Raw genomic sequence first — 13,230 nt, 5'->3', positions numbered from 1 at the left:
GAGGCAAACTTTTGATTTTTTCTAATTAATTTTCTTTATAATACAAATGTACTAAAAAATGAACTTGGTAAATTTTTGGCAGGCATACCACTGATAGCAGCAATTGGGAGTGACCTACAAATTGGTTTGATGGAAACTGTACAGTGCATCTGCACTTTGAATAATTTCTTGAGTTACCTATACCAAAGCATGCACATTGACATTTTTGCTTAGACTATTTGGAAACAGCTGGCCCGTGTCTTTCTTTGAATGAATCTTTGTATTGTTGATGGCTCTATTAGATATTTGAATACTTATGTGTAGGAGTATGCACATGATATAAGCGAAAAATAATTATATTGGGGAATCTTTGATTAATCATTCCTTCAAGGAATTTATTTTCACTTTTGGATTCGTTGTAACTTTACCTTTTGAAGATGTTTTGGACACATCTAATTCATAAGCAAATAAATGGAAATTATAAATTATAAATTATAAATTATAAATTATAAAAATAAATTCGAATTTTTGCAGGTTAAAATTTCAAATTTGTTTTCCATCACACACCGCTAGCTACTGTAAATTCAGAAGTTATTGCGTGCATTTATTATCGCAATTTTTTTCATTTTAGACTCCAAATACGATTTTAATTTCTCGTGGTATTGAGAAAAAAAACCCAGTTTCATTCACATAAAAATTTCAAAATGGGAGTTTAAAATATCGCTATTATAACCCTGTCGCATTTTTCGCAATAATTACAAGAATCACAATCGTTTCTGTATCAATATTTGAATTAAGTAAATTCTGAGTAAAATGACATCTGTAAGAAAGAGTTTTATGTGTACTATTACAGGTGACAGATACAGACATAAAACAACTACAAGATAAACAGGAAGCATTGATTATACACTGGAAAAATTCACCAAATATTACAGGTACTTTATACCTTGAAGTTCATAGGAAAAGGAGCTTGTGTTTTGTTACTGTCTGCTAATAACTCTTCCAGTGTTTAATTGTGATATTGCACAACAGAATGTACACACTGATTTTGTTTCTTAAAACATAATAAGTAAAATTGAGAATGGAAATGGGGAATGTGTCAAAGAGACAACAACCCGACCATAGAAAAAACAACAGCAGAAGGTCACCAACAGGTCTTCAATGTAATGAGAAATTCCTGCACCCGGAGGTGTCCTTCAGCTGGCCCCTAAACAAATATATACTAGTTCAGTGATAATGAACGCCATACTAATTTCCAAATTATACACAAGAAACTAAAAATAAAATAATACAAGACTAACAAAGGCAAGAGGCTCCTTAGGACAGGCGCAAAAATACCTCTAGCCAATGTAGAAAAGTAAATGCATAACAATAAGCACATTTAAAATTCAGTTGAAGAGAAGTTCGAGTCTGATGTCAGAAAATGTAACCAAAGAAAATGAATAAAATGACAATAATACATAAATAACAACAGAATACTAGCAGTTAACTGACATGCCAGCTCCAGACTTCAATTAAACTGATCGAAAGATTATGATTTCATATATGAATATCAGGCACAATCCTTCCCGTTAGGGGTTTAGTATCATACCATCATAACTTTATGAGAAGAACATAACTCGTGTCATGCCAAAGTACATATATATATATCTGAGTACTGTAGACAAGGAAATTTCTTGGCAGTTATAATTTTGCTTCTTTCACAGTAAGAACTGAAACCTGAAAAATCAAATGACCATAAAATTTTCAAGGAAAGTTATTTGTAAAAAGAAAGGCAGGGGGCAGATGTGGGTTGCTGATAAGTGTCCGTTCAAAATTATAATTATATGAGTTTAAGTTATTTCTCTTTGAACATATATTAGTATTTCCTCAAAAAATTTAATTCTTTGGGTTCTTTAATATGCTGATTCTTACAATGTACTTAGATTTTTGATATTTTACCATTATAGGTAATCGGCATTAAAAATTTTCATTTTTTTTACCACATTCATTTTGGGTCACAAACCTATATATGCTGTGTCAAATATTCAATCACATTCCAAATTCAAAGCTTAAATGTTGTGTCCATACTTGCTTTTCAGGGTAAACTCTGTCACTCTGAGAGCCTCTTGTATCACTTGATTTGCATGTAAAGCTGATCACTTTCTAAATCATTTTATATAAAATTTGAATTGGCTGATTGAGTTCATGAATTGTCAAAAAAAAAGGAGGCACAAAAAAAATTCTAAGTCTACAGTAATCTTACACTGATGCCTTGATATTTGGATATCTTTCATTTTTAAAACAATGCTTTATTTTAAAATGTATAACAGTGTAATTTGCCTAATCCTACACCTGAGTATTTCAACATCCTGCTTTAACCGACACATTTTCATGGTCCCAAAAAACCTGAGTATTCTGACACCCTGCTTAATCCAACATTTTTTTCTGGTCCCCCAGTATGTCGGATTACAAAGATCACACTGTAATGTGTTTTGTATTGACTGAAATGTGTGTCCATGTACTTTTGTTGAGATTTCATGTTGTATGTATCCCCAGCACAACTTGGCAATGCCTTAAATCAGTTACAACAGAAATTGGAGTTTGCTAAAACACAGATACAACAATGGCAACAAGGGGGAGATAATCAGCATGAGTTGGAGAAACTAAGGAATGAGAAAGAAGAGCTGATGAACAAGGAAAAAGAAATTTCAGCACAGCAAAAAAATGTTCAGACAGAATTATCAGCCAAGGCTCAAGAAGTTATGGAACTTCGTTCGGTAATTAGAGGAAAAAAATATTATTACCATTGCTTTAAGGTGGTACTCAACACTTTCACTAAAATTAATTTGGCTCGTTTTATTTTCATAAAAGTTTGACAAAGTATTTAGGCCACGGTTTTTTATTTTGTTGGTTTACGGATCCGCCGACCCGATTTTGCCGACTTTCAGAATAAAAATAAAATTGACTTTTCATGTTTTTTTTTATTCCCGCCGACCCTTATCAATGCATTATCCCTGAAAAATAATTAAAATTTTCTTTTTTTGTAATATGAAATGCACTAATCATTAACAAAGTTGATAACACTTTCTGTTGTGAAAAATAAAACTTTCAATTTACGTTTCTAAAAATAGACAAATCAATTATAACTGACCTTGAAATGTCTTTTGCGCAATAATTTTGCGGAACGAAACCTGTGTTGAAAACCTATTACAAAATAAGTTCGTTTCCCTTATTTGTCATCAGTCCGTAAGATGCATCATCTCAGAGAAATAGACTTGTCCAAATGTTGACAGGTGGAATACATCAATTAAAGAACTGAATATTAACCTTTCTTATGAAATTTTCTTGTTTCATAAATATCAATCATTGGGATAAAAACCGGATTGCATGACAACTGATTAACCCGATATTGTTGTTTTTCCAGTGGACGAGTCTATTACGTTTTTCGACACGTGTGTTTAAACTTATTTTTGTACGACGTTTTTATATTTTTTTTCTTTATTAGTTTTTGTGATTGAAGATCATTTAAGTTTTCTGAAATTGATTGAAAGCTACGCGAATCTGTTTTTCTTGTTTGTTAAATGACGATTTAATTTCGTCTATGTCTGTTTTTTTCAGGAAGTTATTAAACGATGTCATGATGATGCGATGTTCATGATCACTGATTAATAATATTTCATTGAATTAAATGTTAAGAAATGATGACAAAACAGCAAATAAGACAAACATTTTGTTAGTAAGGTGAAATATTTATTTTGCATATTTTTCCGTTTTGAAAGATATTTTTTTTTCTTTTTTTTTCCGACCGACCGACCCGACTTTTTTAAGGGAAAAATCCGTAAACCAACAAATTAAAAAACCGTGGCCTTAACAAAAATTTTAAAAAAATCAAAAATTTTGAACCAACCGTTTTTTCAGAAAAATTACACTGGTTATATAGCAGTTTGACAAACACCAATTTTGATCATTGAGAAGCTTAACATTCCCTTTACAGCACAACGTAATTAAAACGTTTAGCTGACTTTACAGAGTTATCTCCCTGTAGTGTTAGGTACCACCTTAAGTATACTTTTAACATATCTAGATGGCATTTTATATTAATTGCAATAGATAACTATATTTGTTGTTTTATGGTTTCAATTTAAGTTTTGATGGTATTGTTTAAAATTTAGCAGAAAAAACATTTTGCAGTTAAAGATATTGCTAATAGCTTCTTATAGTATTATGCACTTAAAACATAATCAGTTTTTATAGATAAATATTTTAAATTTGTTGTATGATGAATTATTTGATTAATTGAATAAATAGTATGTTGTAATGTTATAATACAGCGGAAGCATATGTTTATCTTTTGAATTGTCATAAATCAACTTCAGATAATTAGTCAAATTTACTGCCAATTGTCATTAGTTATTGTCATTAAAACAGAATCAGATCCATTGCTCTGAAGCTACCAAGCATCTCTATACACAACTTGTCTCTTATTATACTTTTTCAGTACAAAGTAATACAACACAAAAATTATTGAATTCTGAAAGGGGCTATTTGCTATCTAACTCTTAATATCCTACAAGAATTGTCAATTATTACATCTAAAGCCAACAAACATGGCTGCTAGCCTGCCACAATACTAAAATTATATTTGCTTTCATTTAGACTTTACTTAACAAGTACAAGAAATCATTCCTGTTTTTGGAAGATGTACAAAAGAAAGTGATTGATGTAGAGTTGATTGCTTGGAAACGTAAACAACAGTTGTCAGGGAATGGTGCACCAATAGAGGAGAAACTTTTAGACAGACTACAGTCATGGTATGTTATTTTCTCCAAAAACAAACAGCAATTTTCATTAAAATCAGTTTTGCTTATTTTACAATTGTTTATGATATAAACCCCTGATCTTTGCTTTCAATATTAAGTTATATATGCATTGCTTCAGAATGCAAGACGGTTATGCGAGTCTGTTTCAAACTACATGATGATTGTGATTTTTAATTCAGCGATTTTTATACCCCCGCTTTAAAAAAGGGGGGGGGGGGGTATACTGTTTTACCTCTGTCTGTCTGTCCGTCCGTCTGTCCTTCAGTCCGTCCGTCAGTCAGTCCGTCCCATGAAACTTTCGTCACATTTTTCTCAGGAACTACAATACAAGGATTTCTGAAATTTGGTTTCAGGGTTTATCTAAGTCAGCTATACCGTGTGATGCGTTTTCAGATTGATCACCTGACAACTTCCTGTTTACTGAACCCTTGTATGATTTTACACATGATAGCCAAGATGAAAATTTTCGTCACACTTTTCTCAGGAACTACAATACAAGGATTTCTGAAATTTGGTTTCAATATTTATCTAAGTCAGCTATACCGTGTGATGCATTTTCAGATTGATCACTTGACAACTTCATGTTTACCGAACACTTGTATGATTTTACACATGATAGCCAAGTTGAAAATTTTCGTCACATTTTTCTCAGGAACTACAATACAAGGATTTCTGAAATTTGGTTTCAGGATTTATATAAGTCAGCTATACCATGTGATGTGTTTTCAGATTCATCACTCGACAACTTCCTGTTTATCGAACACTTGCATATTTTTACACTATTAATATTATCCACTTGCGGCGGGGGTATCATCAGTGAGCAGTAGCTCGCAGTTTCACTTGTTTTTATTACCTTTCAAGTTATGTTTTATCAAATAAATAAAAGTTTTTATTTTTGTTTTTAATTTATATGGAAGTAAAAGAGAAACAATATGCATTTTACATTAACACCCTAAAAGGATGGTTTGTTTTACTCTGTCCATGTTTCACTGTTTTAGCATGTATAAAACCTTTTAGTTTATGTTGGATTTAAGGTCTATAAAATTAATCTTTAAATAAAAATCTTTCAATATTACAGGAGTGAAAGCTTGGCAGAAATAATTTGGAAGAGTCGACAACAGATTTTACAGTTTGAAGTGTTACGTACTCGTCTCCCACTGAACACCTCAACAGAAAACCAGTCTGACATATTACCAGATTTGAATCAGAAGATTACAGCGCTATTGTCATCTTTAGTTACAAGGTATATACACATTATAAGGTCAGCTGGAGACTTAAAAGAGGGACAAAAGATACCAAAGGGACAGTCAAACTCATAAATCTAAAATAAACTGACAACGCCATACCTAAAAATGAAATAGACAAACAGACAGACAATAGTACACATGACACAACATAGAAAACTAAAGAATAAACAACACAAACCCCACCGAAAACTAGGGGTGATCTTAGGTGCTCTGGAAGGGTACATATTTATTATAGACTTTTTATGCCCAACATAGGGCATTTATGTTTTCCCGTCCATGTGTCTGTTGTAAATTTGTCTGTAATTGTCTGTTTTTTCCCGCTTCAGGTTAAATTTTTAGTGTAGATAGTTTTTGCTTAAATTGAAGTCCAATCAACTTAAAACTCAATACACCTGATCTTTCAAATTTGATACCAAATTACAGTTTTAACCACAATTTCACAGTCCACTGAACATAGAAAATGATAGTGTGAGTGGGGCATCCCTGTAATATGGACACTATCTGAAAATATTCAACTGTAAATCATATTAAGAGAACCCAAACTTGTGATAATTTTACTGAAAAATGATGTAAATACACATATAAAGTCAGTGTGGATATTAGATTGTTGGTTTTATTAAAGTGATTTTGCAGGTTTATTTAAAAAAAACAACGTTTTATTGTTTCAGTACATTTGTTGTGGAACATCAGCCTCCTCAAGTGTTGAAGAAAGAATCTCGGTTCACAGCTAAGATAAGATTGTTGGTAGGAGGGAAACTAAACATCCACATGAATCCACCTACAGTGAAAGCTTCAATAATCAGGTAATATATATTATCTATATGAAACAACTTATTGTGAAACTACTCTCAGGTTGTACAATTTTCTCCCCATTATCTCATTGGTGTTTCAGTGCTGTGCTATTGGTCAGACTACAGGGCTGTTCAATCACATTGCCAAGCTATTTTTGATTTTTACACCCTTGCACAACAGAGTAGGCAAAAATTCAATTATATTTTAAATCAATACTAATAGGATTGCTTGGATTTTACATAGAATTAAAGTTTTATAAATGGTCATATTGCCAAAGTTGGTCAGACAATTTTTAGTGGTAGAATGCTTTAAATCAAAATCTGGTTGCAATAATTCAAAATTATAAGATTATCCAACATTATCTTTAAGACAATAACAATCAAAACCTAGGAGTAAACAAAGACTCATAAAACCAAAAGACATTTTCATCAACAGTTATAAATAAGAAATAAGAAACAACACAAACTCCAAATAAAACGGGAGTGATGTCAGGTGTTCCGGAAGGGTAAGCATTTCCTTCACCGTATATGGCACCCGTCGTGTTATTTCTTTGTTCAGTTCAGTAAGGATGGAAGGTTATTATGACTGAGGAAAAATATCCGATTTGATTTTTGTCACACTTTTGTGATAATGGCCAATCAGCTCATGATGGTGCCTGTAAAATTTCTGCAGTGATGACCTTAATTTGATTGATTCATAGCCCATTCTTAGCAAATTTTGAGAAAGCAGTATTCCTTGTTCAAAAAAATCAATGTACTTTGAGCTAGCTCTAGAGTAAGGTATCAATTGAGACACATATACTCCATATGCTGGTGCCGCTGGGATGTTGCTACACAGAAATGGAAAGTTGACTATAGGAAAATTAAAATCATCGTGTTTGTCATAAATTTTGGTATTTAACCTACCATCAGTAGTCATTTCGAGAAAATGGTCTAAATATTGCAGTTTGTTTAGTTGGCAAGTAGCATTCTTTATTAGCAGCCCTTTTTTAAACACACAGAACTGTATTTCTGTTAAAAAAGGGTTTAGATGAAAATTGGAATGTATAAACCTTCTTTTTAACATGTCTTGTACAGCACTTAACAATACTTATTATAATAATATGATGTTCTTCTTTTGCTTTAGAAAGAAGCCAGATTTTAATTCCAATAAAAAATGGAATATACATGCATTGTTATGCTTTAGTTTTACCTTTGTCCGTCTGTACATCAATCAGTACATCCCTAAATTGGTTTCCATTTTCTACTTAGATTGCCTCAATCAAATGTTATGAAACTTATACACAACACCTATTACCACTAAACACAAATCAATTTTGAACTTTGAATTATGGCGTCATTTCACCATTTCGAAAGTTATGTCCCTTTTCAAATTTTGAATTACAGAATTTTCTGTTTCTGATTAACACCGTAAACAATGTTTACCACAAAATATTAAGAAAGCTAGAATCTCTTTAAAGCTGTAGTTTTTTTAAAGACTGCACATACATATTCCATGGTTATAATGGCATTATCAACTACTAATTTGTTTCAAATGATTTATCTTTCTACTATATAACTACAATAATATAACTTTTTATTCATAGATTTATCATGTTATATTCAGTTTTTGTTATGTTTATTTTAGTGAGGAACAGGCTCGAGGATTACTGAAGAGTGATGTAACAGCCAAAGATGCTGATAGTGGGGATATACTGAATAAAGAAGGAACAATGGAGTACCATGATGGGAAAGGAGAACTGAGTATACAGTTCAGGAATATGGTAGTGTATTATAGTTTACATAACAGTTTGGTCATTCGTTTCCAGGGCTTATTTGGTTAAATTGCTTCCCTATATGTTTAACTTTTTTGACAACAGGACTTTACAAATAGACGAGTAAATTAAAAAATAAGTATTTAAAGAGACCAGTAAAGTATAAAAAGTATCATAGAAGTAAACTCTGAAAGTCCCTTGGAAATACATTCATTTTTACAATTTAAAACAGAATAAAACCTGACTGCAGTTTAAATATATATTTGGACAGGGGCCTAACTAGATATCAAATAAATATTTTTTTATATTATGAATATTTTTTTATATTTTCATTACAGCAACTGAAGAAGATTAAAAGAGCAGATAAAAAAGGAACTGAAGTAAGTTTGTAAATTTTATATGTTAAACTAAAGTCAGTAAAGATTATATTTCTTTAGAAAGTTGCAATAGAAAAACAAAAAACTCAATTCAATCTATATAAAGAGGATACAGCTTTTCAAATACTCTTTTTATGCCCCACGTACGATAGTAGAGGGGCATTATGTTTTCTGGTCTGTGGCTCCGTTCGTTTGTCCGTCTGTGCGTCCATTCGTCCGTTCAGGTTAAATTTTTTGGTCAAGGTAGTTTTTGATGAAGCTGAAGTCCAATCTACTTGAAACTTAGTACACTTGTTGCTTATGATATGATCTTTCTAATTTTAAAGCCAAATTAGACTTTTGACTCCAATTTCATGGTCTACTGAACATAGAAAATGAAAGTGGGAGTTTCAGGTTAAAGTTTTTGGTCAAGGTAGTTTTTGATGAAGCTGAAGTCCAATCAACTTGAAACTTAGTACACTTGTTGCTTATGATATGATCGTTCTAATTTTAAAGCCAAATTAGACTTTTGACTCCAATTTCATGGTCCACTGAACATAGAAAATGAAAGTGGGAGTTACAGGTTAAAGTTTTTGGTCAAGGTAGTTTTTGATGAAGCTGAAGTCCGATCAACTTGAAACTTAGTACATATGTTCCCTATAGTATGATCTTTCTATTTTTTTTGCCAAATTAGATTATTAACCAATTTCATGGTCCATGGAACATGAAAAAGGATAGTGCAAGTGGGGCATCTGTGTACTTTGGACACATTCTTGTTAAGAAATGCAATGAAGGATAAAAACATGTATTTGTATGTTGTAATACTTTTAACACTTTTTTTTCAATTGTAAGATTTGATCAGCAATGGAATACACCAGGTTATCTGACCATGATCAGATTTTTTTGGTTATCTCAGTAAAGTGCCCTTGAATTGTATTACTTGATATATTAGGATTTCAATCATTTTAACCAGTAATGTTGGTATGGATGTTGTCAAAGTACTGTGGATTCATTTATTTTTGTGGGTATCAATTTTCGTGGATTGAAGAAAACTTGCATTTTCGTGTGTGTTTGATTTCGTGGTTTTGTCACTCTTGGCACACAAAAACCTATAGAAATTTTGTCATTCGTTGAACAGTTTAATTTGTGGTTCACCAGTACCCACAAAACCTACAAAAATTTCGTATCCAACTAATTTTAATGAATCCACAGAATGTTCTCTGAGAAAATGAGTGGATGTCATAATGGTGCAGAAAATTTTTGTTGTTGTAAAGCACATCATTCTATTACATTATCCATGATATCATTATTCCTGTGTTTGTAATCATCTGTAAATGCATCCTGTGTATCTACTGTACATCCAATCTTTTCCAATATAATTTTTCAATTAATTTGGCCAACATTCTATACACAGTGTGGAGAATTCTATCAACAAGGTCATTTCATTTATATGGCTTGACAGGTTTTAAATTCATATATCCAACATCATATCTATTCAGTGAAATGAAGGATACTGAGCCACTGTTTTTATTTAATAGGCTGTAACAGAAGAAAAGTTTTGCATCCTGTTCCAATCGGATTTCCAGCTTGGCATTAATGGTGAACTGATGTTTCAAGTTTGGGTATGTTTGATTATTCGCTTTTAGAATGTCAAGTGAAAATCGTGATTAATATTTTCTTTAATCTCTGTGTAAACATTTTCTTTCTTGTATAGTATTTGTCAAGGCTGTGGTGAGTTTCCTATCCCAAGGTAAACCACAAATATGGTAATCAGGCAACAACTGAAATTGTGTTAACTATTATTATAAAGCTGACATTAAAACTTAAAGAAGATAATGCAAACCCATAGATAAATAAAAACAAACAGAGTGATTAAAAAAAAGGGTAAAGGAGCAATTTCCTATTGAAAACTGCTATCTTATCACCTACAGCCATTGACTTTTCATGTCTTGTATATTCATTACTATAAAAAGGGGAGACATATTTCGGTGTGTCAAGTTTTTATATAAAATCATTGTATAATTTTTATTTTTTTTATTTTAGACATTGTCACTTCCAGTTGTTGTAACAGTCCATGGAAACCAAGAATGCAATGCCTTAGCAACAGTGTTATGGGACAACCAGTTTGCTGAGCCAGTAATTATTAGTAGTTTTCAAAAGAATGTAAATTCTTGATAAGTTTTAAGCATGCATGTACTATATGGTAAATGGTAACGTACCTTGCATGCCATTGCCTAATGGTCTTTGTTGTTAGGTACAGTAAGGTAAGGTAAGGTTAATGAATGACCTTTGTGTTTTATTGGTTATAATGCTTTGGAGCTGCTCTTATATGGAATGATTACTTTGCTTTGGGCTACGTATCCGTTAGAAAAGAGAAAGTATGAGGCACGTTTTTGGCATCTTGATCCTTTAGATGTTCATAAGGCAAAGTCTGTTGGACATTGGCATGGACAAATTTCTCATTTATTTTTCCTAATTAGTCACTGTGCTGAATTTAGTAGGTGAGCCATTTGTGTTCAGTGCAGTTGTGTTTTATTTTTGAAGAGAAGTAAGTTTTAAAGTCTTACTGTAGATAAAAGCTACAGGCTTTATCCAAGATTGCTTCTTAAAATTTTTGGTAAATAGTTCAACAGATTTGTAGCAAGAAAACCTTTAAATTTTATACACATTTCATATAGCTGCTGGTAGCTCTAGTTTGCTTTGCAAATGACATGAATTGTTCTGAAAATTTTAAGAATAGTCCTTTCCAAGTTATCAGACTTTAATCATGAAACATTCTGCAATTTAAAACTTTCAAAGGGGGTCACAATAACTATTTTCAGCCTTATTTTTATAGCAAAAACTATTTCTACAAGTTACTGACATATTGAGTAGAGAACAGGGGTATTGTAAATTTGTAATATGCAGGCTTGTAGACAATGTAGTACCGTTTAATATATTATATCATGTTGATACATGTAAATATAAAAAAGGACTATTGTTAAACTGTACATATGTATAAGCGTTAGGTGGTAAGTTATTTTTTTTGTATGCCTGTCACATTATATGGCTTAAAGCTTAATAGATGGTGCACTAAATCATTGTTCTTTGAAAAAATGTTTCATGCATGAATGTTAAATGTATAGTTGATATAGTACCAACATATAAACAGTTTTGTAAAATTTTTAAAACCATTTAGTTATATTAAAAGCATTTAGTTCAAACAGATATTTTTTAGGTTGCAAGACAAATGCCTGATCATGCTATATATTTCTAATTTATGTATTAGCAACCTCAGAATAGAATTATTGGCTTGACCAGCCTAATTATTTGACATTAATTTTACACATTGGTCCTGTTCTTGCAGCCAGAAGTTAAAGTTAAATATATCCCAAATAAGGTAGTTATTGAAATTGGTTAGATATTTTATGACCAATCAACTTTAAGCTTTGAAACTGGCATCTTCATTATGCAAATTTCACCTTTATGACACACAGTGATGAATCACTATTTCTCTAGTCTGCAGCTTGAGAGTGATTCCTTTCAATTTCTAAGCACTTTTAAGATCAGTGATCCACCAACATCCTATGTTTTAATTCTTAGAACTACTTGATGGGTATGCTTAGCATAGCAAAATGCAAATTCTTGTTCTAGATTGTTATACCAGAGTTGCTACACTTAATGTGACATATTGTGACATAATTAAGACAAATTGTAAAAATTTGTTCACCAAATTAAATTGTTTATTTAACAGTATATATATTTTGACAATTCCCCTATATGGAATCCATTTTGTTTAGCTTTCAATTTTCATATTTGATATTGTTGAAACTAGCTTGAAGGAAATCTTAATAATGAAGGAACCATTATTTATTTTTAGGGAAGAACACCGTTCCAAGTTCCTAGTCAGGTGTCATGGACGTTAATGTCACAGCTCCTCAACACTAAATTTCAGGCTGTGACAGGGAAAGGACTCTGCCCAGAAAACCTGAACTATCTGGCATCAAAAGTGTTTGGTAAGCATAATTTTAGTCCTAAAAATAGCTAACAAAATATGTTCTGAAAGTTGTATTTCTTCTGATGACCACTGTAAGATTAGACATGATACTTTTATTTATGCTTTGACTTAAAAAGTGAAACACTTTTTGAATACTGTGGATTCCTTTATTTTCTTTGGTATCAACTTTTGTGGATAGAGAAAAAAAGACGTTTCGTGGAATACGTAAATTCATGGATAGTTGATTACAACAACAAAAAAATAGATACGTAATTCGGGGATTTCCTTTTGATTTAGGAGATCATATATTAACCTCCTTGGATTG

General features: G+C 31.7%; 1 protein-coding gene across 3 annotated transcripts in view; it reads left to right on the top strand.

The window, feature by feature from the left end:
* The window catches only part of LOC134707179 (signal transducer and activator of transcription 5B-like), a 56,648-nt gene that overhangs the window by 10,024 nt on the left and 33,394 nt on the right, over nt 1–13,230 (top strand). For 2 of the 3 annotated variants that reach the window (XM_063566740.1, XM_063566738.1), the window contains exons 6-15: nt 833–914; nt 2,518–2,738; nt 4,618–4,772; nt 5,860–6,024; nt 6,697–6,831; nt 8,447–8,582; nt 8,912–8,953; nt 10,468–10,551; nt 10,973–11,092; nt 12,789–12,924. In XM_063566740.1, the coding sequence (XP_063422810.1) occupies nt 833–914; nt 2,518–2,738; nt 4,618–4,772; nt 5,860–6,024; nt 6,697–6,831; nt 8,447–8,582; nt 8,912–8,953; nt 10,468–10,551; nt 10,973–11,092; nt 12,789–12,924 (1,276 nt within the window). The remainder of the gene's footprint in view (nt 1–832; nt 915–2,517; nt 2,739–4,617; nt 4,773–5,859; nt 6,025–6,696; nt 6,832–8,446; nt 8,583–8,911; nt 8,954–10,467; nt 10,552–10,972; nt 11,093–12,788; nt 12,925–13,230) is intronic. The other variant, XM_063566739.1, reaches the window with a different exon arrangement.

The sequence above is a fragment of the Mytilus trossulus genome, chromosome 2 (genome assembly GCF_036588685.1).
Source record: "Mytilus trossulus isolate FHL-02 chromosome 2, PNRI_Mtr1.1.1.hap1, whole genome shotgun sequence".
In the NCBI taxonomy this organism is placed as follows: domain Eukaryota; kingdom Metazoa; phylum Mollusca; class Bivalvia; order Mytilida; family Mytilidae; genus Mytilus; species Mytilus trossulus.
Note: the sequence above shows the minus strand (reverse complement) of the source record. Positions and strands in the feature narration are given on the sequence as shown.